At 43.3% G+C, this 23419-nt stretch overlaps 1 protein-coding gene across 4 annotated transcripts in view; it reads left to right on the forward strand.

The window, feature by feature from the left end:
• Positions 1-11926: 11926 nt before the first annotated feature.
• The window catches only part of RNGTT (RNA guanylyltransferase and 5'-phosphatase), a 186154-nt gene continuing 174661 nt past the window's right edge, over positions 11927-23419 (forward strand). The window contains exons 1-3 of one of the 4 annotated variants that reach the window (XM_004940391.5): positions 12044-12108; positions 17525-17634; positions 20783-20882. In XM_004940391.5, the coding sequence (XP_004940448.1) occupies positions 20871-20882 (12 nt within the window). In that variant the 5' untranslated portion in view covers positions 12044-12108; positions 17525-17634; positions 20783-20870. Of the gene's footprint in view, positions 12109-13399; positions 13599-17524; positions 17635-20782; positions 20883-23419 lie in introns of those variants that run through there. The other 3 variants (XM_040697865.2, XM_040697864.2, XM_419843.8) reach the window with 3 other exon arrangements.

Below are 23419 nucleotides of genomic sequence, written 5' to 3' on the forward strand. Positions count from 1 at the left end.
TTTCATGGGATGAAAAAGAGCTGACTAGTGAATCACAGGCATGAAGGCAGTGCTAATTAGCCTGTGTATTTTGCTTCTTTCATGTCAGTGTGAAGGCTTCAACTTGTACGAGGATCAGACTCAGCTGAGCTAGGCAAAGTGGTTCTCATTCCCAGGTGCCTGTCTTATCCATGCACCACACATTCGCTGTCTCTGTGGCAGGCATGGCAGAATGAAACCAGCGTGTTCTGTGCCACCACAGTCGGTACCAAGGCATTTCTTCTGAGCCATGCGAGTCAGTACTGGAATGTTAATGCAGAGCTGTTGTGGTTTGCAGCCCTTCTCTCAATCCTGGCTTCTTTTTCTGCAGAACTGTGTCACTTGGCAGCATCCATATCAGTGCTGCTCTGATGCCAGCCCTGCCCTTGAAATCATATTTGGACTGCTCGTGAGCTACGTGCAGCTGGGAAGTCATCAGTGAACCTGATGCTGCTGCAGCTGGAGATTGCTACAGTGCCTTTTTGATCCTAGGCCAGGCTTTCTTGTGCCTCTTCTGTGTTAATCCCGGCACTCTCCAGCTTTTAGAAGTTCAGCTTAGCTTTCAGGTTATTCGAGCCTTCTTTCTTAACCTGTCACTGAGCAGATAGAGCTGTGTTTGAATTTACCAAGATTTAACACACATTTGCATATGTTTTCTTACTTAATCAAGTCATCTTTACAGTTGGCCTTGTGTTCCTTATCAGCTGCCAAATGAACTGCTGTTCTGACAAGACGGACAAGGTCAGAGAAGAAAAACAACAAAATGACGTGCCAAACACTAAGCAAAGCCAAGTACAGAATTGGCTGTTCTAGAATTTACTTCCCTTATTCCGATAACTGTTGCTGACTCCACTAGAAATTAGGTTAGTTTGCTAATTTCTTTTCATTCAGAATAACTCAGAGTTGACTAAGAAAATCTTTTTTTTTTCCTTTTTCCTAAGAGAAGTGTGCTTAGTTCTCCTTTATTCAGATCTTTTTGTTCTTTCATTGTTTGTTACTCTTAACTGATCCCAAATCCATGCTATTCAGAGGAGTTTTAGAATCATGGAATCGTAAAATCATAGAATTGCTCATTTTGGAAAAGACCTTAAAGATTATCGAGTCCAACCACGACCTAACCATACTACCCTAACTCTAACAACCCTCTGCTAAATCACGTCCCTGAGCACCACATCCAAATGGTTTTTAAACACATCCAGAGGTGGTGACTCAACCACCTCCCTGGGGAGCCTATTCCAGTGCTTAACAATCCTTTCCGTAAAGAAGTGTTTCCTGATATCCAACCTAAACCTCCCCTGGCACAACTTGAGGCCATTTCCCCTCGTCCTGTCACCTATCACCAGTGAGAAGAGATCAACCCCGCTCTCACTGTAATCACCTTTCAGATATTGGAAGAGAGCAATAATGTATCCCTTCAGCCTCCTTTTCCCCAGACTAAACAGCCCCAGTTCCTTCAGTCTCGGTTTTACCAGATAAAGCCCCACTACATCAGAACCCCCTCACCCCCGACTCCTTTGAAGCAGAGATGAACATCACCAGCATTTCACCTTTGAGGCTTCTTTCCAGTGTTACTTAATTGTACCATGTGTTCAGTAAGTAAATATGTATCAGCATTTTGTTTATCTTGCTGCCGACTATATACTGAAGTACAAAGTACCTTTTCCAGCCCTAAAGTCTTCTGGCTGGAGTTTCTAGATTGCCGGCTGTACTTACTCCCATTTCTGACTGAGTTACAAAGTATGCGGAATGTGAAGTGGTTGGGAGCAGCATATTAGTTGAATTGAAGAAAATATGTCTCAGTATTAAAAATGCATCTATTTTGAAATGGTTTGGGATAGCATGGCTGTGCTACCAGAAGACAGAAAACTTCATTTTAATGCTTCAAAATTATCAACGTCTTTACAGAAGGGTACTAGATTAGCTATTGTAGCAAACTGTGTTATCTGAAACTGTGAAAACAGTCTTCAAAATAGAGGCTTTCGCAATAGGCATTATCAAACGTAAGGCAGGACTTCCCTGTCAGACTGCACAGTATGTCATCTTGGTCAATATTGGCATGTTCATTGTGTTCCTGCCACAGCTTACTCCTAATGCTGGGAAATTGCTTTGAGAGAGAGACACTCCTATAAAAGTGATAATCTGTGCAGAGCCGGGGGTTGAACTTGTTGATGGTTGCGGGTCCCTTCCAACTTGGGATGTTCTGTGAGTCCATGAAAAAGAATCAAATGAGAATGATTTCTGTGAAGATTGTCCCTACTTCTGTCCCCACCCTCACCTCTTGCAGGAAACGTATCATGGATTGTCCTTTCTGCTATGTATGTAAAAGCACACACGAGAGGGAGTATCTTTCCATTTCTCCTTTAGAAAGCTAAGACTATTATTGCATCAGCTACAGGAACCGAAACTCATTGGGTTTCACATTGCTGCTCCAGCTTGGTGGCTGATGAAAACTGTCGAGATCATTGCTCTACATTGTTCAAAGCTCAAGTAGCAGAAGTGGGCCTGGCTCTGGGCTTCCACCTTGGAAGTTAGGATCCTCCTACCCGCTGCCATGACAATGGTAGAATTATACCCTTATCTGGTAGTGGGAAGAAGAATGATAAAGAATCAGCATCGCACACCTTCCTGCAATTGTTTCTCTCCTACTGTTCACACACACTAGAAGCAGTGCAAAAACAAAAGCTAACAACAAAAACCAACCATAACCCCTGACCCAAAGGCTGATAACCAGTCCTCTTTCCCTATCTATGAGGATGTCACATGGTTGGCAACTTCATAAAGAATCATGGTTTTGGCTACCAAGGATAACACATGAGAGCTGGCTCTCTGCAGCTGTGTTAAATCCCTCTGAGAAGAGAACATGAATGTAAAGAAAATAAAATCCTGCATTTTTAGTTTAATATTGATAAGGTCGGGTATATGACAGTCCGTGCAACACTTCCATAACTGCTATCTGTTTTTTGCTAGCAGGGTTCTGCTGTCATGCACACTGGCTCAGAATGCATCAATGCTAATTAATTGGGAAAACAGAAAAGCAGCATTGAGGCAGTTCCAGAATTTTGTCCAACAATGTATTTCTTCCTTAAGTATGATCAGCCATGCCTTTTCCTTATTTTCTTGATGGACAATGCTGGAAAAGTTCCCATCATTAAACTTGCTTATAATGCAAACAGCCGTGCCCAGTGAGTTAGGAAATGCATTGTTAAGGAAAGCTTCCTTGTCTGGAAATACACGTAAACCCAGGAAAAAGAAATCCACAAAGTTGTCAGACAATCATTTATAACTTTGCAGTGATCTAATAATAATGTCTGGTTGTCACGGGGGTTGTTGGACTGTACTCTGTAGCAGAAAATAAAAAAGATCCTAAGTTGAAGCCCTAAATATTTAATAAATGACTTTTCATTCTGTAGCCTCATACCATTAGCGAAGCTTCTGGACAGATTCACTGTAATGAGATTTTTCTTGTCTGAATTTGAATCGCTGCCATCAAGGAAATGCTAACCTGAAAATAAGCTCCATTAAAGTCAAAGTATCATTTGACTTTGTTCCTCTTTCTGTTTTCACTGCCTAAGCAATTTGTTTACTTGGTGGAGTTTTTTTTCAGGCTGGGACTTTCCAGTGACGTTTCCTCAGCTGGAAAGAGAGCAGAGTTCTTTACTGCTGAACAAAATTGGGATTTTCCATTTTCCCAGCCTCTTCCCCTATGCAATTTACTGTTGATGATAGGGATCTAGTTTGGTTTTATTCCCTTCTTCAGAGAAAGGGATTTGCAACTACAAGCCTTTGATCTCTCCTGCTCCAATGTCATCAGCTTTCTTTTGAGAAAGTTTTTTGAAACTTATTACGGTTTCCACCTTCTTTACCATTTTCCATAGCACACCAGTTGTACATCATTTCCCCTAAAAAATCCTTGTTTTGGGCCTTATTAGTTCTCGGCATTAATATTTCATCCCACTCATCTTCTGGCTTCAGCTGTGTGGCTTACTACTTCAGTCTTGCTATCATACAACGTGGTACCAACCTTCTTTCTTACTCTTCAGTTATGTTCTCTTTCAGCTACCCTTCTTGTCTTCATTTTCTGCCTTAAGTTTAAAACATTCATCTGCACATCTTGGCATGGGCTAACTTCTGCTGCCTACCTGATATGCTCCCTTTTGACATCACTTGTTTCTTTGTTCTTGGCAATGTCTCGCTAAGTTCCTTCTTACCATCCTTTGCTATTATTTCCTTGCTGTGTTTTCTGCAGTGCTCCTTGTATCTAGAATGACTGCATAAATTGTCTGGTTTTTAAATCTACCCTTAGGAGCAGACAAGTCAGAAATGACACAGATACAGGTTTCTACTTATTGTACAAAGCAGAGGTCACTACAGGAAAATTACACGTCTGTGGTAGAAAAGATCTAGGTCTTACTGCTTGGTTCTGATCTATTGGAAGAGGTTGCCCAGAGATATGGTGGATGCCCCATCCCTGGAAGCTGTCAAGGTGAGGCTGGATCAGGTCCTGGGCAACCTGATCTAGCTGTGGATGTCACTGTTCATTGCAGGGGAGTTGGACTCCATGATCTTTAAAGGTCCCTTCCAACTCTAAGGATTCTAGGATTCTATTTTAATAATATGCCAAGAAATGCAAATGAAACTGAACTAATTGCAATTTAATACTGCCATAGCTGTATGCTGGGACGTATCTTTTAAGAGACAGGAAAATCAATCAGCTTCTTCTTACAGTTGCTCTTGAGAACTGGATTATATAATACCAAAGGCCGTGTGACATGGTGAAGTGATGCAATCTTTATGAAATGCATTCAAGTCCCGAAAGCAAACTGTATTGTTTTTCCTTTTAACCATAGAAAGATTAAGTAAATACTAGAGTAAGACTACTGCTCGATGGAATGCTGGTCTCCCTGTCTTCTTTTTTGGCATGTACATACTTAGGGCTCTCACTGATATTAGTAAGAGCAGTATATATTTATGTGGAAGCTGTGAGACTTAATAAGATGTGTTACATCTATTAATTGCAGCAAACCTCACAAATGGGCAGTGGTAAAAAAGAATGGGCTTGAATATTATGAGTACAGGATATGCCAAGTCAGAGCTTGACATCTGTTCACCAAGATTCACTCATATGTGCTTTAGTAAGGCAAATAAACTCCTCTAGAACAAGGCTGTTCTTCCCTTCGTGTAGTGATCCACGGTCAGCTCTCAAATGCAATACATAACCAAAGGACTAATTTTCCATAAGTGCCAGAATGCCCGTTTTAAAGCAAACAAAATGTTGAGCTCTACTGAGTTGAATAGCTGGAAAAAGTCACGCTTAGGGTGCAAAAAATCAAGTTTTACTAATGCTCCGCTGGGCAGTTCTTCGCATGTACAGTCTTATGAATTAAAATACATACCACCAGCAATTACAAAAACGTCAGTCCAACTAAATGCCAGGATCTGTCCCTTACACTCTAACCGAACCTTAAGTAAGTGAGGTAACTGATTCGGACATTGTGTAAAATAGGAGCCGTGGAACATATTTCCTGCATGTGTTAATATAAGCCAGGAAAATTGTGTAACATGTTGATGACTACTGGGATTTACACAGAGCTGAAGAAACTTCAGGTTGCAGTGTTCATTCAACATCATCTGTGGTTGTGAAATCAAATGTACTTAGTGTCTGTCCTTGACTATTTATGAGCTATGTTTTGAGATAGAGACTAACGTTCTGTCTCAGAACTAGGCCTCGTTAGCAGACAAAACAACTGCTGGGACAAAACTGCGTGTTTCACTACAAATGTGTGAGCCAATTTGTTACAAATATCTTACTGATAGTGATTTGCTGAACACTTGGGGAACAAAGGTTTCCTGGGTCCAACACAGACGATCAACTTCTTGTCACAGGGTGTACCCTCAGTGGCACGACTTGTCACCACTGCCTGCTAGATAGCCTATCTTTAACAGTATGTGCACTTCTGTAAAACAGCACCTGGCTGATGCAAACATGAGTAAGTCTTACCAAAAGGTTTATCTGTTTCATCTTTTCACTTAGGAGGATTTTTCCTTCTGTTCCCATTTCATTTCTGTCTGGTTCTCCTGTGGAATGCCATGTCTGAGCCCTAGGCAGCACTCCTGTTTTAAACTGCCTCTAACAAAGGAAATCAATAGATTTACTTTGTGCATAGATTGTGTTGGCACAGCTAGCACGGCAGAGGCCTGCAGTCTTTCGGAGATCTGTTCAGCACCTGACACTGTGAATTGTCAGTGCAGGAGAGCAGCGTTGTGGTGAGTCAGTGCTCAGGTGGTGTGCCCCTGGGGCAGAAAAACACCAGACATCCCATGGGGATCTGCAGGGCAGCTCCAGGTTGCTTCACTAGGAGAAATGAGAAAGGAGAAGTAGGTCAGTGAGGTGTGGGAGTGCCTGGCTGCTCCTTGGTCTGCCAGCTAGGGCCTGTGGGACTGGCACTACTTCCTCAGCGTCAGGAATTACTGTAGCACTGGGGTGATTAATATCCTCAGAACTGGATACACGTGTATTTATCATGTGTTTGGATGCCATAGTTCGTATAGAAGAGAAGACTATTTAATGCTAGAAAGATGATGAATTCAAGTGAACCATCCTTTGTAGCCCACAGCCTCTAAAAAGGAGAAAGCAAGTCTGATTTCTTGTTCTTGTGGTTTTATCATCCATAGGTAACAAAACCAACCAACCAACCAACCAACCAAACAAAAAAAGACTGTTATGGTGTCAGTGGGTGTCAGATGAGGATGAGAAACAACAGCAGATGTGACCATAATTCACTGACTGTGATTATCCCACATTTAACTCTTGGTTTCCTCCATATCAGAATTCTTAGAAGATACAGCAATAAAATTCCTGTGTGGTTATTCTATTAAAGTATGAGTAAAATGTTTATTCCAAGAATTCTTATAGAGTAATAATGTCAGTTCTGTACTTCTGCTAGTTCAGCTTCTTGCATTAAAAGGACCCCAGGTTCCTTAGGACGCTTGCTAGATCACAAAGCTGACATAAAGGGAGACCACGTTCTGTATGCAGCCCCTAGATGTAAGGAAAAGTGGAGTTTGACCCAGTGGCACCCAGCAGTGAGGGAGGGAGGTCTGCTCACTTTAAGCTCCATCAGCTCCTGGCTTTGTTCACCCTGTGAACACAGACCATGCTCAGCACGAGAAGGTCAGAGGGGTGTACGAGCCCAGTGTTCACTGCAGAGATCAGCAAAGTGCCTAGGGAAGGCTTGCAGCAACTCATGTCCTGCTGACCCATGTCCTGCAGTGCTGCGCTGCTCAGCCTGGAGCTGGGTTGCTCCTGAAAAGAGGCCTCTAACTAGAAGCATTTAGAAGTAATGCCTTAGGCCTGAATGATATGTAGTTAGATACATAAAAACTCCTTTCTGCCTGGCTGGAACTTCAGCTGCCAAGCTGGTAAAGATTACCTAGCAACAGCTGCTCTTTTTGACACTGGTACAAAATGCAGTGTAGAGAAGAATGGAGAATAATTAAGGGGGTTGTGCTTTGGGACGAAATGCCTAGTCTTTTCATTCTGACCATTCCCTTTGTGGAAAGCAAAACTCACATCTAAGATACAAACAATTGAAACAGGCTTCCCAGTTTAAATCAGCGTACCCTTATGTACAACCAGGATTATGTCCATCCTGTTCATACTCTTTTGAGACCCTCTATCTCTGTGTCATGGTTCAATAATCCATTAATTATGTGTTTTAGTTCTGCTCATGACTCTCCACTGTTGTGTACAAATGTTTCCTGACACATTTTTCTAATTCTCCATGTTTGAGAATACAGATAGGCAGGCCTTCATTCACAACCCACTGAAACTCATAAAAGTCTTCAGAAAGCTTAGAATGCGCTCCACAGTGGGTCTCTGAAAAAAATCATCATCCAATTATAGCAAAAAGTAAAATACTGAACTCATTTTAGCACATCCAACTCTGCGTGTGGAAGGATATGTGGAGATCTTTCTCCCCAGAGGGATTTTTGAAAAGCAGTTTCTGAACAGCAGAAGTAGATAAGGGGATTCACAAAATGGCTTTTCACAGAAGAGTTAAGATTTTGCAGGAAAAGCCTACACCCTTTCGGTGCATTAGGACTACTTAGCCAAACTCCAAGACTTTCTACTACTGGAACACAGTGTGAACCTCAGAGGTCAGGAAACTCATCTCAGGCAAGTGCAGTCATCCTTACACCTCCTTCCCTTTCTCGAGGACCATAATCTCTTTGAGTAACTCCCTTGAAGTCCATCTGGAGAAAGACAGCTTCATACCCATACCAAGTGAAGGTTTGAATATGAAGATGGTAGGCTTATTTGTGTTCCTCTTCACATAACTACAGAAGGCAAAATCAGCAGTGGAAAGAAATGGCATAGACTGAACGTGACTTTGTGACCAGCAGTGGACCGTGGGTATCACACTGCCTGAGGAAAAGCCCATTCCACAATGTCTGCTCCACGTTGTTCCTATGTGATGTAGCCTAAAGTGATGAGAATGTGAGAAAGGGTATTTCTAGGGAACTCCAGACATATGCCTAATGAAAACGAGTTTCTGTTTCTCTATCTAAGGAATGCTTGGAAGAGGCAAATTTATAGCCTATATAATTTCATTGTCTAAAATGACATTTGCCAACTTATTCCTAATGTTTGTGAGATCAGTGGTACTGCAGACACATGTGCTAAGATATTCCTCTTGCTCTGTTCTTGGTTTTGCAGGAAAGAGTAGGATGTGTTCTTGTAAAGCTTGTTCCACAATGAATACAGACAGAAAGCAAAACTAACTTCACAAGGACAATGTTTGAGCATATTATTTTCTATATATAATTCCATACATATATATAGAATCATAGAATCACTCAGGTTGGAAAAGACCTTAAAGATCATTGAGTCCAACTGCAATCTAACCATCCTACCCTAACTCTAAGAACCCTCTGCTAAATCATGTCCCTGAGCACCACATCTAAATGGTATTCAAATACACCCAGGGATGGTGACTCAACCACCTTCCTTGGGAGACTATGGTTTTCATTTATATTTGTACAGTACATTGTATACTTTAAATCCTACTTACATATAAATAATCTGTATGTATTTTCTCATCTACTGTACTACATAGCTCATACATGTGTTATTCTTCACAGGCTTTATATTCACATATATCCATAGTATATATCCATAGGCTCAAACTTAAGATGGAGAAAGTCAGAGAGTGTCTGTGGATAGTAATCTTTACTTTGTATGACTGGTCACATGAGAAAAATATTTCTACCTGTATAGCAACCCAGAACTCAATCATCACATACACAGATTTACAGGCTTAAATGCCAAGCCCTTCTTGCTATTTCAGGCTGTAGAGAAGAGATAACCCCCAGCAGCTACAGACTCTCTGCTCTGCCTCCCACATTGTCCAAGGCCTCAGTTACACAGTTTCAACCACAGCCTCCACTCGGGAGGATTGTGCTAAGGTATCCACCCTCGGCACAGAAACTAGAAAGTGTAGGAACAGAACTCTGTTTTACTTTGTGGGATCTCGTCACTCACCAGATCAGCTCCAAAGATTGTGACTCACTCTTTCCACTTACTTCAATTAGAGTTTGTTTCTCTGTATTATGTCACACATGTCCCTACCGCTACTCATCTTCCATCGAGAAATTCCAGTTGATTGCCTAGAATTCCATGGCTATCCATACTGAAAGCACGCTATTATTGTGTGATTTCACTTTATGCAACAGACTGTGTGTTCTTGAATGTTGGATACTTTTCAAGGTGTAGGATTTCACTGAAAATTGTTCCTCACTACTGATGCAAGGCCACCAGTGTTGAGGTCAAACTGCAACAACACTGGGGAGATGGGTGTCAGCCCACTGGGAATCATAGTTGTTTTGCTCATAATCCTGCTGTCCAGCTGCTTACCTCCATTACATCAAGCATGCTATCAGTTCAGTTGCAGAGGAATTCAGTTGCAGAGGAACAAGAGGAAGGTATCTTGTTTTTTGGACCTGCAAATCAGTATGTGCAGTCACACCCGCTGTCCTTCAATAACAGCAGCTCTCTGGACAGCCAGATACTTTCCTCTCTCTATAGGTGTGAGGAAGGTTTGCTGACACACAGCTTTCTGATTCCTTTCTGACATGACAACCAGTTCAGGGAACTGGATTTAAAGTAGCTCCATCTGAAGCTCACTGCATGCTCCCTGCCTATGCAGAGCTTTACTCTACTCATTGCACAAACACTGCAGTACCTCAGAGACTTGTGCTAAAAACACATTTTCCCGGAATGAAACCCTGAAGGGAAATTTAAGATTCACATGAAGACTTGAAAGCAAGTTGCTTATATTGCATCCATTAATCTGCAGGTTTTATTACTCTTACAAAAAGGAGGGCGTAGTCTATGCTCTACTAGATGTCTGGCTTGCCTTCTGTTGGAATTCCTGTTAGGAACTGTATCATAATCTTGCATTATGGAACAACTCCAGGAGCTGATTCAGCTGGCTTCATGCTGTTTCCTGTTTACTTTGGATGGGAAAAATAACTGTACTTTAGCTTACATCATGTTAAGTTTGTGAGGCTGTGGTGCCCCCTAATGTTTCGGAGATTACAGATTGGTGATTTTGTTGCTGAGCTCTCAAGGCTCTCTGCAGGAAGAACGCTGTAAATGACATTTTCTCCAATAGAATGGAAAACTTGGAACATACTTTGAACATCCCTTTTTGTTATTTGATAGGCACAAGGATTAACATAATTCCTTTTAAAGTCTTATTTTCATTTTCAAACATGGGAGAATAATTGATTTGCCTCAGAAGTCAGCTTCTTAATTATTTCCTGACACCAAACAGGTGGACATGGTTTAAAAACTGTTAAGCCATTAGCATTTTCTTTTGGCTTATGGAAGAGTTGGTGCATGCTCAGCATGTTTAAATGTCTGCGTGATTAGGTTCTCTAATTAGCATAACTGACCATGATATTAAATATGTTTTCTATAAGTACATTTTCAAAGTACTGGGTTATATTATTGTTATTATTGTTTTTTCTGATGCTGTTAGAGTCCAAGCACTATTGGAATAAGGTATAGCTACAGTAACAAAGAAGTTTTAGTACTTATTCAGATTTAAACAGTACTCACCCCTACCTACAAAAGCTTCATGCCTCCTGAGCAGTAATAGGGCTGTTGACACATCAGTATAGAACCTCATATTCTTTGTTCAGGTATAACAGCTGGTTGGTTTCCTTTGCCTTGAACATGTATCAGGGCTGGCGTACCTGACTGAGCTAGTCAGCTACAACAGCAATAAAAGTCATTATTTGGATGCTATACGTAATTAACAAAAGCTAATATTAATAAAATGAAAGGTGTGAGGTTATTTACCAGCAGTAGCTTGAATAAATGTTCAGTCTGTAACTAGGAAAAAGATATAAATTGTGTTCTTCTCATGATTTCTTCACGTTCACGTTTTTCTTTTCTTTTTTTCAAGTCAAAGTTGAACACAAATGCAGCTCTCCTTACCAGAAACACTGCAGATGAACTGAAATCAGAGAAGGCAACAAAGCTGTGGTAGAAGGAACCACCCTTATCCTGGGAAAATCACTTCTGATTGTTGTGTTTCCTCCGAGAGAAGGATTATAACTGGCAAACAGAAGCCAGGGTGAGGATACAGGAGTTTGAATGCATGTAGATAAAAGGGAAGCGGCATACAGAGGACAGCTGAGGGAATTCTATACCATGGACTGTTAAAACCTTCGCATTCGTTTTCTCAAAGCATCGCACAGCCACTACACCGCGCACCTGTGTTTTCCTTACTCAAACAGCAAGTGCACGCTTCTAACAGCCACATTAAGAATGTGGGAACCGGGTGCCCTCTGCTGATACAACAGGAGAAGTAATCTTAACCTTACGGCCAAGCGGAAAAGTGCCCGTTGGCAAAGATGTAAGACAAGAACTGTCAGCCTATGCCTGTAAATTGTTTTGGAGTGTCTAACATGGCAAAGCTCAGCGTGAACTACATACGCAGAACATGCAGATAGGCTTATCCATGAGCTGTAAGTCGCCAACTGTTCCAGACCCGAAAGCAACAGAGGCAGAACCAGAGCAAGGTAAGAGGAGGCACTCAATGTCAGCTGTTTCTGGGAGGGGGGCAATGCTGTGGACTGGCAATGCAGAGGAGAAACTTAAGGAACTGGGGCTGCTTAGTCTGGGGAAAAGGAGGCTGAAGGGATATGTTATTGCTCCCTTCCAATATCTGAAAGGTGATTACAGTGAGAGCGGGGTTGGTCTCTTCTCACCGCTGACAGGTGACAGGACGAAGGGAAATGGCCTCAAGTTGCGCCAGGGGAGGTTTAGGTTGGATATCAGGAAACACTTCTTTACAGAAAGGATTGTTAAGCACTGGCATAGGCTCCCCAGGGAGGTGGTTGAGTCACCATCCCTGGATGTGTTTAAAAACCATTTGGATGTGGTGCTCAGGGCCATGATTTAGCAGAGGGTTGTTAGAGTTAGGGTAGTATGGTTAGGTCGTGGTTGGACTTGATAATCTTTAAGGTCTTCTCCAACCTGAGCAATTCTATGATTCTCCAAAGTGCGAATACTCTTTGCTAGACAATACTGGTCCTCTGTGCGCTCCAATTTTTCCCATATAAAATTCCCAATGGAACACACTGAACGTTGATAAGAACAAAAAGGCCTATTCTGTTTCCATGTCCCCTTTCTATGTGCCACCTCTTGACGCCATGTTTACAGCATGTTCACTTCTAAAACCTGGGTGACGGTTGCTGAACGATGATGGAGACCGAAGGGTGTGTGTGAGCGCACTGAGGCAGCAGTGCCGCGTTTCAGCAGAGACAACAGTGACATCGGGCCATCTCTGCTGCTGCAGCTGTTGTTCATTGCCGGCAAAAACTGCATAGCTAGCGGTGGTGACTATGTTGAAAAATAGCGTTTTGCAGCTGCGAATTTGGCCTATCAAACAGTGTTATTGTGCTCTTCGTTGCTGTTGCGGTCTCTGTGAAATAAACGGGAGGCGTTACTTTCGGAGCAAGCCGAGGCCGCACGGCACTCCGCCCGCGCCCCCCGCTTTCACTTTCTGTTCGGCCGCCTCTGGCGCCCCCTGGCGGCCGGCTGCTGCTCGATCCGCGCCCGGAGCGCTGCCTGGGGCGGCGTCCTATAGCGCTGCTCTGAGCAGCTGGGGAAAATAAGAGAAGCGAGGCGTCCGTAGAACCGCAGGGCCACAGGACGGTTTGGGGACGGAGGGCCCTTAACAACCCTTCAGTGTCACCGCTGCCGCGGACTGCCTGCCATCCGACGGCTCCCGACCGCCCGGCGGACCCGGCATGGCGGCGCCGGCAGCGCGCACCCGGAAGCGGAAGCGGCCGCGGAGCACTGCGGGCCGGCGGCCGAGGCGGAGCTGGGTCTGAATGAAGGCGCCGCGGGCCCGGGGCCGCGGGCGCCTGTGAGCGCCGAGGGGCCTCTCCCGCTCGCCCCTTCCTCCCTCTCTCCCCCTCTGCCCTCGCCCCGGGCCCGGCCATGTCCTACAACAAGATCCCGCCGCGCTGGCTCCACTGCCCCAGGAGGGGACAGCCCGTGGCAGGTGAGCGCCCGGCCGGGCCCCGGCGTGGCTGCGTGGCGGCGGCGGCCCCCGCCGTGCCCGGTCCCTTCCCTCCCCCCCCGGCCCACCCGTTCCCCGTTCTCCGCCCCCGCCGGGCGCTTTGTCCCGGGACCGCGGCACCGCACGGGCCGCGCAGAGTCCCGAGCGGAGACCCGGCGTCGGCGGAGAAGGGAACACCGGGGCGGTGCCGCCCGCTCTCTCCCGGAGCTCTCAGCGCTGCGCTTCCGCTCCGCGGCGAAGTTCGGGGCTGAAACTTCTGCCTCCCGTCACGGCTGGAGGGAACGTGGCGGCTCGGGGCGCCGACAGCCCGTTCGGGGCCCGGCGGGGGCCGTGTGCCTCCCGTCTCCTCCCGGGGAGCGCTCCCGAGCTGGGGGCCGCGCACGGCCGCAGCTCCACGTGCGCCTGAGGCGCCGCCGGCAGTGCCGCCCCGATCTGTGCGCACCCGCTGGGGCGCGGGGTGGGTGTCACGGAAACGCTTTGGGGTTGGGAGTTCATCGCCACAGTGCCCTGAGGCGAATGCCCCCCTAGCATGAGATAGAGCAAGCAAGCCCTTTTCTCACACTTGCTACCTTTATCGGGTAAGCAATTAGAAACCCCTTATTTTTTTCCACAATACCTTCCAGTTTTCGCTCATCCATCTCCCTATCTGTGAGAACTTTGAGTCACTTGTCCGCGTCGTGACGTTTGCTGCTCTGTGTGCTGTGCTGTGAGCCGGGCAGTAGTTAGGTGCCTGCTTTCTCTGTGCCACGCTTCTGCATCATCTCGTTACGCTTCTGTGCCCGCCTTTGGCTGTGGGGCTGCAGACATGAATGGTTGCTTACAAACTTATTTAGAGCTTGCTCAGACATCTCAGGAGCCTCAGTTTTCTCAGCAGTATGTGTTTCTTGCTGTTTATCAGCATGTCATTTCAGCTGCTCATCGTGTGCCTTACTGTTTTCCCTACGTTCTTTGTAATTCCCTGAGCATAACTTAAATAGCATTATCATATTGCTTATCTCCCTTATCTCTTCTCTCTTCCGATCGCTACCAATTGTTTTACTTTGTATCTGTTAGGAATTTGATAGCGTAAGTTGTCAGCCTTTGGCCACAACAAAAAGAGACCCATGAATCTTTATTCTTTGTTTTTCCTCACAGCAAGTTCTTGATCTCCAGAAGTTGTTGGTTTTGTTTGTGTGTTGTTTTTGTTATTTTAAGCCAGGGCTGCTAAAAATAAATGGACAGAGTAAGCACGAATGTAGTTCATCAGCGTGTATGTCATCCGCTGAGCACTGAATGCATGGTCCGTGCTTGTTCAGGAACTGCAAGGTGGCTGTTCTGCTCTGTGCGCTCCGACACAAGGAGTTAGTGCATAAAAGAAAGGGAAGTGTTTGCTTTGTTTCTTTGGCTGCCTCACCGCGATGCATTCTTCCATCAGTTCACTTAATTTTTAGGGATTTTGTGCTTGTGTACAGTTACCAGGAATAATGAACCATCAGTCTTACCTCGTTTTTTATTTGTTATTCTGCTTTCAAACCGTCTAACTGTTTTAGTGAGATATAGTTTTTAGACTTCTCTGATGTTGCTGCTGTCTCCCAGATGCTTTATATTCCAGTTTGGATCAGCTTTTCAAACAAATTTGTGTGCTTCTGTGCATGGCTTCATTCCCTCCTAACAGTGTGTCAGTAATACTGTCACTCAGCAAGCTTTGTCTGCCTTCTGTGGGCTGATAGCCATCACGTGTTTGATTGTGTCCCTCTTCTGCTTGTGGCATCTCTAAGTTCCAGGTGACCTCAAATACAAGAACCAAGGAGGTCTGGATCTCTTCTGTTTGTGAGATTGAGTTCGTTCAGGCTAAGAGGACTGCTATTCTTGAAGGAATAGTGTGCTGCCACTGGTTTTATGAAATGTTTTCACGTTGTATTGCATTGTGGCAGCGGCTCAGCCACACATTTGACAAAAAGAGCTTTCTCTGAACTCTTGGGACTGAAGTTACCAGGTTGCTTCAGCCCTGCTGCCTTGGCGTTTCTGTCTCTGCAGGTACCTACCCTTTATAGCCTCCTGGAATCACATCTGCTTGTTTTTGCTATAGAGAATCTTAGCAAGATACTGAGGAAAAGACATGAGAAGTGTTTCAGCAATGTCCTTCAGCCTGCTGTTGGCTCATGTTAGCTAATCCTCTTCTAGTCTTGCACACTGCATGCAGAGTTGTCAGATATTATTAAAAACATCCGTAAAAAAAACCAAACAACTCAACCCTAAACTTCCAAAGCCATTGCTTTCATAGCCTCATTGGAAAACTTCCCTAATTTGGGATGCAATTACTTGAATTCCCTGCTGTCTTCTAATGTTGGCTGACAACTTGCTCGCTGCCATGCAAGTTCTGTTTCTACGTGGTGATGCCAAACTTCAGTTTGTAGAAGTTGGGCACCTAAATGGTTCCAAAGATCGGAGTCTCAGTATGTTCCCAAGTAGTACTAAATGAAGCCTCTTGAAATACTCAGCACTTCCACAGAGTGAATGGGTGTGTTTGGATGGCAGTGAGGAGTGGTGAAGTGAATTAGAACAGTTCCAAGCATGCTCGGTGTTTTGTTGGATTCACGACAAAGATAAATTTCTGCATTAATATCATCCGCAGTCAGGATTTGGAGAATCAGTCTGGACAGTATAAGCTATGGGTTAATGTGGAAGGAAGGGTTAACAGTGTGAGAAGCTGAATAGGAATGCTGAAAGTGACAGGAGGCGCAACAAACCAACAGAACTAAAACAGGTAGGTCAAACCATGAGGAAATGAAGGAGGGCAGCCAACCCTCACACTGTGGCCGAGGGGGATGGAATGGAAAGGCAGGGGGAAGTAGGTTAATGTGAAGACTGTTTCTGCCAGCCAAGTGAGTTGAAGTGGCTAGGGACTTAGTGCCGTGTGAGGTGTGTGCTCACTGTGTGACCGAATGGCTTTTCTCAGACAAGCTAATGCTGAGGATGCTCCTCACGTTGGCTGTTCCTGCATGATGCTGACCAGCAAGTCACACAAAGCTTCTCTCAGTTTCCTCTCCATCTTCTCTTTGTTTCAGTGGCTCTTTCCTAAAAATTGAATGCTTATTTGAAACTACGCAGGGTGTTTTGTTAGAACTTGAGCCTACAGAGAGCAGTATGAATTTGATGGTTTAAAGAGCTCTCAGCACTCACTTGCATGCTCTTTTAGTGAGATGGGTATGCATTTTTCCATTTTTATGAAGATGAATGAGCTTCTCTCTCAGAAGCTGATTTCTATCTGGATGTCTTGATTCTATCACTGTTGTCATTCCACATGGTTTTGTTTGGGGGAAGGGGTCTGCCCACAGCTCGCTGAGCTGGGCAGGGAGCATCGGACATCCCAGCGGGTTATTTCACGTGTTCTGTGATAGGTAGGATGGATGGAAAGATGAAAGGAATACTGGAAAATCTTGTGTTCTTAGTGACTGATGGGTAAGTGCTAATTCCACTCAAGTTTCTGTCACGGTTCTGTCACAAACACAATGTCTGAGCTGCACACGGGCCCTGTGCTTTGAAGGGATGACTGCATTCCTCCACAGGGCCCCAACAGCTTCTCTGGGCCAGGCACGTCGGGTGGCAAACTGACCTTTCAGATTGGCTTTTTGTGTTTTCTACTGTACTGAGTGTAAATGTTGTGTGCTGTAGCCCTGCAGCCTGACCCATGCTAAAAACCAGCTGAAACACAGGGAGCTGTGTTTCCCTCTTGACTTATTTGTGTGGCATTCTGCGAACTCAGAGCTAGGAAAAGTTTCCAGTTAGTTGTTGATACTTTACCCGCAGTTACTGTTCATTGTAGAAGAACCTAGGAAACTGCTTGGTGTATTGCTCTGAAATCACTAAGTTGCAAGTGCATATATACATCAGTATGCATACAATACTGCCAAATTTGTGTTTCATAGGGAAGTTTTTACCTTTGAAGACAATGTTAGGACCAAGATACGATGATCAGGTTGCAGAAGAAAATCGTTTTCACCCAAGTATGTTGTCCAACTACTTAAAGAGTCTCAAGGTAAAGTCAAATTTTCTATTTATTGAAATGTTACTTTTGTTACTAACGTTTATTCAAATATTGCTTTTCAGGTTTAAGAAAAATGTTGTTGATGGCTTTCTTGGGGACACCTATACAGAAAAATTTAGTATATATGTGTAGCAGAAATGCTAAATCCGTGTCTTGAATCAATGATTGAGCACCTGGTGGGAAGGCAGGGCCGACCCAGGGGAGCTCAGGTGCAAGCAATGCAGCTGAGTGGTCAGAAGGGGTGGAGCCAGGATCTGCCTCCTCCCAGACCTCATTTAAGGGCTGGCAGTGGGGGCAAGGGTGTCTTGTTGGAGAGCCCTGCCTACCTGAGGCCTTTCAAGGGTAAGCAGCTTTTTTTCCCCTTTGTTTCTGTGTCCACAGCTGCTGCGTTGAGCATATTCTAACTTGGTGCAGCCTGTGACTTTGCTGTTCTGCTGCCATTGCTGTGTTTTCAACTGTATTATAGCATTATGCTATGTATATTTTATTTATGTTTTCAGATTTTCTCTGCAACTTCTTTGTTTTCTACTTGATTATAGGCAAGAATTGTTCAGAATTCTCCAGCATATTCACTGTGCTATCATCAAGAACCTCACATTTTTCTATTATTAGTGTCACAACCTAGTAAGGTGCTGTTATCGAAGTTCAGATCCTTTGAGTTTGTAGTTTTACAGGTGATCCTTGTACAGCTATGCTAAGCTGCATTTTCACTTGTAGGAATGAAAGTACTTAAAAACAATAGGCATATTTCACAGAACTGCTGTTCATTGTCTCTGTTTAGCCTATTTCAGTCTGTCTCATTCAGCCGGGATGTAGTTGTACGCTACTGCGTAGTTCTGATGAGAGAAGGCCTTTATAGCCTTTTGTGCTGTGCAGAGGTCTGTGTAGAGTTGAGTGCATTCAGGGATGTAGGAGAGGGGATTTTGAACCTCCCAGACAGAGAAAGGCACACAACCTAATTCTTTTAATCTGTTATATAGAAGATGGGCATCGCTTCATTGTTTAGTCTGTGTTGTTTATAAAAACTAATGGTAGAATTTTTTTTACCTTTACTTTTGCTGTTGATCTAAGTTAAATAAGCTCAGAACTAGTCTGACAATATCACAGCTGAAGCGCCATAAGAGTCGTGTGGCTAAAATATAAGAATCTCTTATTTTGTGGATCTTATTTGAGCTCTGATATGATGGTGAGCTACTCGATGCAGTGGTGATGGAGGTGCTTGTGAGCAAACATGAAGCATATATGCCGAAAGTGGTAAGGTCTGCCTTGCTTCAATGCTGTGATCTGTGCATCTGAATTCTACTTGGGCTCCTCTTTTATGTAATGTGGTTTTTGACTCCAATCAGCTTTAATGGGTGTACTTGGAAATTTTCCAAAAGCAAGCCTATTTGTGATTTAAAGTAATATAAAACTGTGCAAATGTTTTAAAGTTGTAGAGAACTTAAAAGACTTGCTCAGAAATTGAGTTTTTGCTTGCTACTGATTTATCATTTAAAAAAGCCCTAATAAGACATGGGGAGTGAGCCTTCATGGCCTTTCCACCAGGCACATCAGTTGTTTTCATGTCTTCGGCGACTTTAGATGATTAGAGTCTAATAAAGCAGTTATTAGCATGAGAATCTCCACTAATGTTCTCTTCATTTTGGTTAGCAGAACATATACTTTCTCTCAAACTCTCTAGTTCAAAAAAATCTACCAAATGTTTTTTGATTTGCTAAGATGAGCAGTGTGTTACCAGAGTGCTGGATTTCTAGAGCAGCAATTTACCAACAGTCTAGCAAAATGAGATGGATGTACAGTTGAGGAAACCTAGAAAAGAGGATTTTTGCAAGAGAAAAGTAACTCATTGGGCATGGTTGTCATTCCTTTATTTCAGTGGGTTAAATGCTAATACTTTGCAGAATGAATCCCTTCTGAAGCTTTATTATGTAGGTCCATATAACTTAGCTCCCACACTAGAAATTTCATCAGAAACTTCCATCAGGGTTTTTGGTCATGATTGCACACTTGGGTTAACACATGCTTGAAGGTACAGGTTGGGCATTTAAGATAAGGTGGAACTTTCCTTAGCAAGCTTCCTCTGTGTTTTCCTTTTCTCCCTCAGAGCTGGTTGCTGAAAACCTGAGTGTTAGACAACTCTTCTAATAAGGGATAGCAATTCCTTTTTTTAATTTTATTTTTTTTACAAATACCAGTACTGAAACAGTAACTTAATGTTCTCATTTAAAAGAAAATGCAGAAGCAATTGGTGACGCTGTTAATAATTTCTTTATTTCTTTCTTGAATAGGTAAATATGACTAATTTATGATTTATAAAAGTTAATTTTATTTCTGTTGTGAAGAGCTAGATTCAAGAATGATTGTGCAGTCAATACATTCAAGCTACAGTATTCCTATTAGGAAAACTAGTTACCAGTTCTCAGCCACGTTGTTGGTTTCACAGATCAATTTAATCATTGATTTTTAAGCTGCTTTCCTCAAATGAAAAATGCAAGAAGGATGTCTGGGAGCCAAAGAGAAGTCAGTGTGTTGTGGTGTGTTTTCACCCTCCTGAGGAGGATGTTGTTTGATGAGAGACTTCTGGGGTCATGTAAAGGGAATCTAGCTGAGCCTATTTATTTGCACAGCAACGAAAGAGTGCGTGCATAAGGCATTTTAAGTGTGAGATAGATGGAATGAGAAACAATGAGAGGAAGAAGGCTTTTATAAGCACAGGAGATCATGAACTCACCAGATGAAGTATGGCTGAGTAGAGGTGGTATGAAGATTGTGGTTTTATTGATCTGTAGCTTGAAATTGTCACCTTCTACAGACAGCTTTACAGATCTCTTCAGTCATCTTTTACAATTGCAAGCAAGAAAAAAAAAAGTTTCATTGTGTTGCAATGCAATAAAGTTTTAGTGTTGCAACAATTCTTATGAGAAAAATACATGTGCCTTAGTGAGAAGTTGCTCAACGATTTACTTTCTTCCAAAGCCATGCCATTTAATGATGGTGGGGTGTGGCGGATTGAAAAATGTGATTTATGTAAAATGTTGGATGGAAAAATAGTTGTTTTTTTTTTTTTTCTTCCAATGGGTTACTAGTTTAGTTTGGTAGCTCTTAATTCTTAGCAGAAGCTGATTTCCTTTTTTTCTAGGAGGAAACCTATGAGAGCATGGCTGAGAGAATGACTGTGGTAGTTGCTGCGATGTCAGTGTTTGGGAGCACAGCAAAGCACCTGTGTGATGAGCATACAGGTACCAGAATATTTCCTATATGTAGGAATTGTGATCGATCAGGCCATACGCAAGCACAGTCCAACCTCGGTTTGGCCACTGTAATGCTTCAGTTTCTGTGGTACCAATATTTTTTAGAGTGGATTTTGGAATATTCTAACTGGATACTTTGATTTCAGGCCTTATGCTCTACATGCCATGCATACACATATGTTCGTGTAAGACATGCTTCATAGCTGTGGCTGAATTATACCAGATACCTGTGTGGTGTACTGCCCCATGAACTGTGTGAGAAACAGTCACTTCACAGGATCTTCATTTACATGTGAATGATTTGTCATAATTGTAAAGCAACAGCTGGACAGAAGTTCTGTAGTTCTGAGTTTCCTCTCAAACACTTTGCTGTATTTCATCCTCCTGTCGAAATTAAATGCAATATCCCCAAATGCTGAGTGACAGTTTGGGTCTGAAATATGTTGTTCTCACTCCTCTGTATCAATCAGGAGACCAAAATCTATAAATGAATATGTTCAGAAGAGTAATCTCTAAAAGTTAAGGGAAAAACATGTGAATATTCTTTGAGCTTAAATGTTTTGATATGAAAATAATTTTTGTGCTTTCATACATCTCAGTGACAACTCTACATTGCAGGAGGGGTGTGGGGAAGTTTAGAGGCTTCTGGTGGGGGCATCTGAAGCTGCTGCTATTTGAGAATAGAGGAGTTGGGAACTGGCTTTGAGTTTTTGGTACTAAAGTGGAATTGTATCCCCTACTTTGAAAGGGGAGAATGTTAATTTATGCTTTACAAATTACTTGCACTTATTTTAGCTCTCTGTTAACAACCTGTCATATTAAATGGTGTTACCTTTTTACCTTTGTGCTTTTATTAAACAGCTAATTTTCCTAACAACTCTTTTTCCTTCTGTTGAGGCTGTTGGATGATGCAGCATTTTCTTTAGTACCAATTCTCATTTTGGAATGTCTTTCTTACTATGCTGCTACTGGATGAAAAATCCTCTGCTTTAAAATTGTTTTCATTAAATCTTTATCTTATTTCAAAAATATATTTTCCCCTTAGCTGAGGATATATTGGAAACACTATATCTAACTTCATATTTTAAATTAAAGAACAACTTATCCAGCTGAGCTGTGCAGAATCTAAGGAGGAGGGTAGTTACAGGGCCACTTACGTTGCTTTGTAGCATAGAGCTCTTCAGGGAACATACAGCTGGTTCTTGTATCACTCTTTTTCCCTCATCTAACCACACTAGTGATAGGATGCAGAACATGGAGCAGGGGGTTGGAACTAGATGATCTTAAAGGTCCCTTCCAACCCAAACCATTCTATGATTCTATTATATGTTACTGTGTATTTTTGTGGCAGGTCATGCTACTGGAAGATTGTGTGTGGGTTCTGTCCTGTCCAGTATCTTTATTGATGACCTCTATGAGGGCATTGAGTACACCCTCAGTAAGTTTGCAGATGACACCAGGCTGGCAGGAAGTGTCAATCTACCTGGGGTTAGCAAGGCCCTACAGAGTGATCTGGACAGGCTGGATCACTGAGCCAAGGCCAGTGGGATGAAGTTCAACAAGACCAAGTGCTGGATTCTGCTCTTTGGCCATGACAACCCCAGGCAGTGCTACAGGTGAGAGGCAGAGTGGCTGGAAGACTGTGGAAGGAACATACCTGGAGGTGTTGGTTGATGCTTGGCTGAACATGAGCCAGCAGTGTGCCCAGGTGGCCAAGAAGGCCAGTGGCATCCTGGCTTGTATCAGAAATAGCACTGCCAGCAGGAGCAGGGAAGTGATTATCCCTCTGTACTCAGCACTGGTGAGGCCACACCTTGAGTACTGTGTTCAGTTTGGGGCCCCTCACTACAAGAAAGACATCAAGGAGTGTGTCCAGAGGAGGGCAACGAACCTTTGAGGGGTCTGGAGCACAAGTCTGATGGGGAGTGGCTAAGGGAACTGGGATTGTTCAGTCTGGAGAAGAGGAAGCTCAGATGACCTTATTGCTCTCTACAGTTACCTGAAGGGAGGTAGTGGCAAGGTGGAGGTCAGCCTCTTCTCCTGCATAACTAGTGACAAAATGAGAGGGAATGGCCTTAAGTTGTGCCAGATTCAGGTTGGATATTAGGAAAAGTTTCTTCTGTAAAAGAGTGGTCAGGCACTGGAACGGGCTGCCCAGGGAGATGGTGGAGTCACCATCTTTGGAAGTGTTCAAGTAACATTTAGATGTTGCACGGAGGGATGTGGTTCAGAGGGAAATATTGGTGGTAGGTAGACAGTTGGACTGGCTGATCTGGGAGGTCTTTTCTGACCTTGGTGATTCTATGATTCCGTTCATAGAGCTAATGCTTGTGTAGAACAGTAGAAAAATATCTGAAGTTTTCATACAGCTATCTAATTTTAGGTGCATCTTTCACCATTTTAACTTTATTTTTCCTAGCTTGCTATCCATTATGTTCACCTAAAGGTACTGATGTGAGAACATATTATTCTACACTGAACAGTTGTTCTTAATTGGTTTAGGTCAGTGTTAGGGACCTAGAGTG

Source organism: Gallus gallus, chromosome 3, assembly GCF_016699485.2.
Source record: "Gallus gallus isolate bGalGal1 chromosome 3, bGalGal1.mat.broiler.GRCg7b, whole genome shotgun sequence".
NCBI lineage: Eukaryota > Metazoa > Chordata > Aves > Galliformes > Phasianidae > Gallus > Gallus gallus.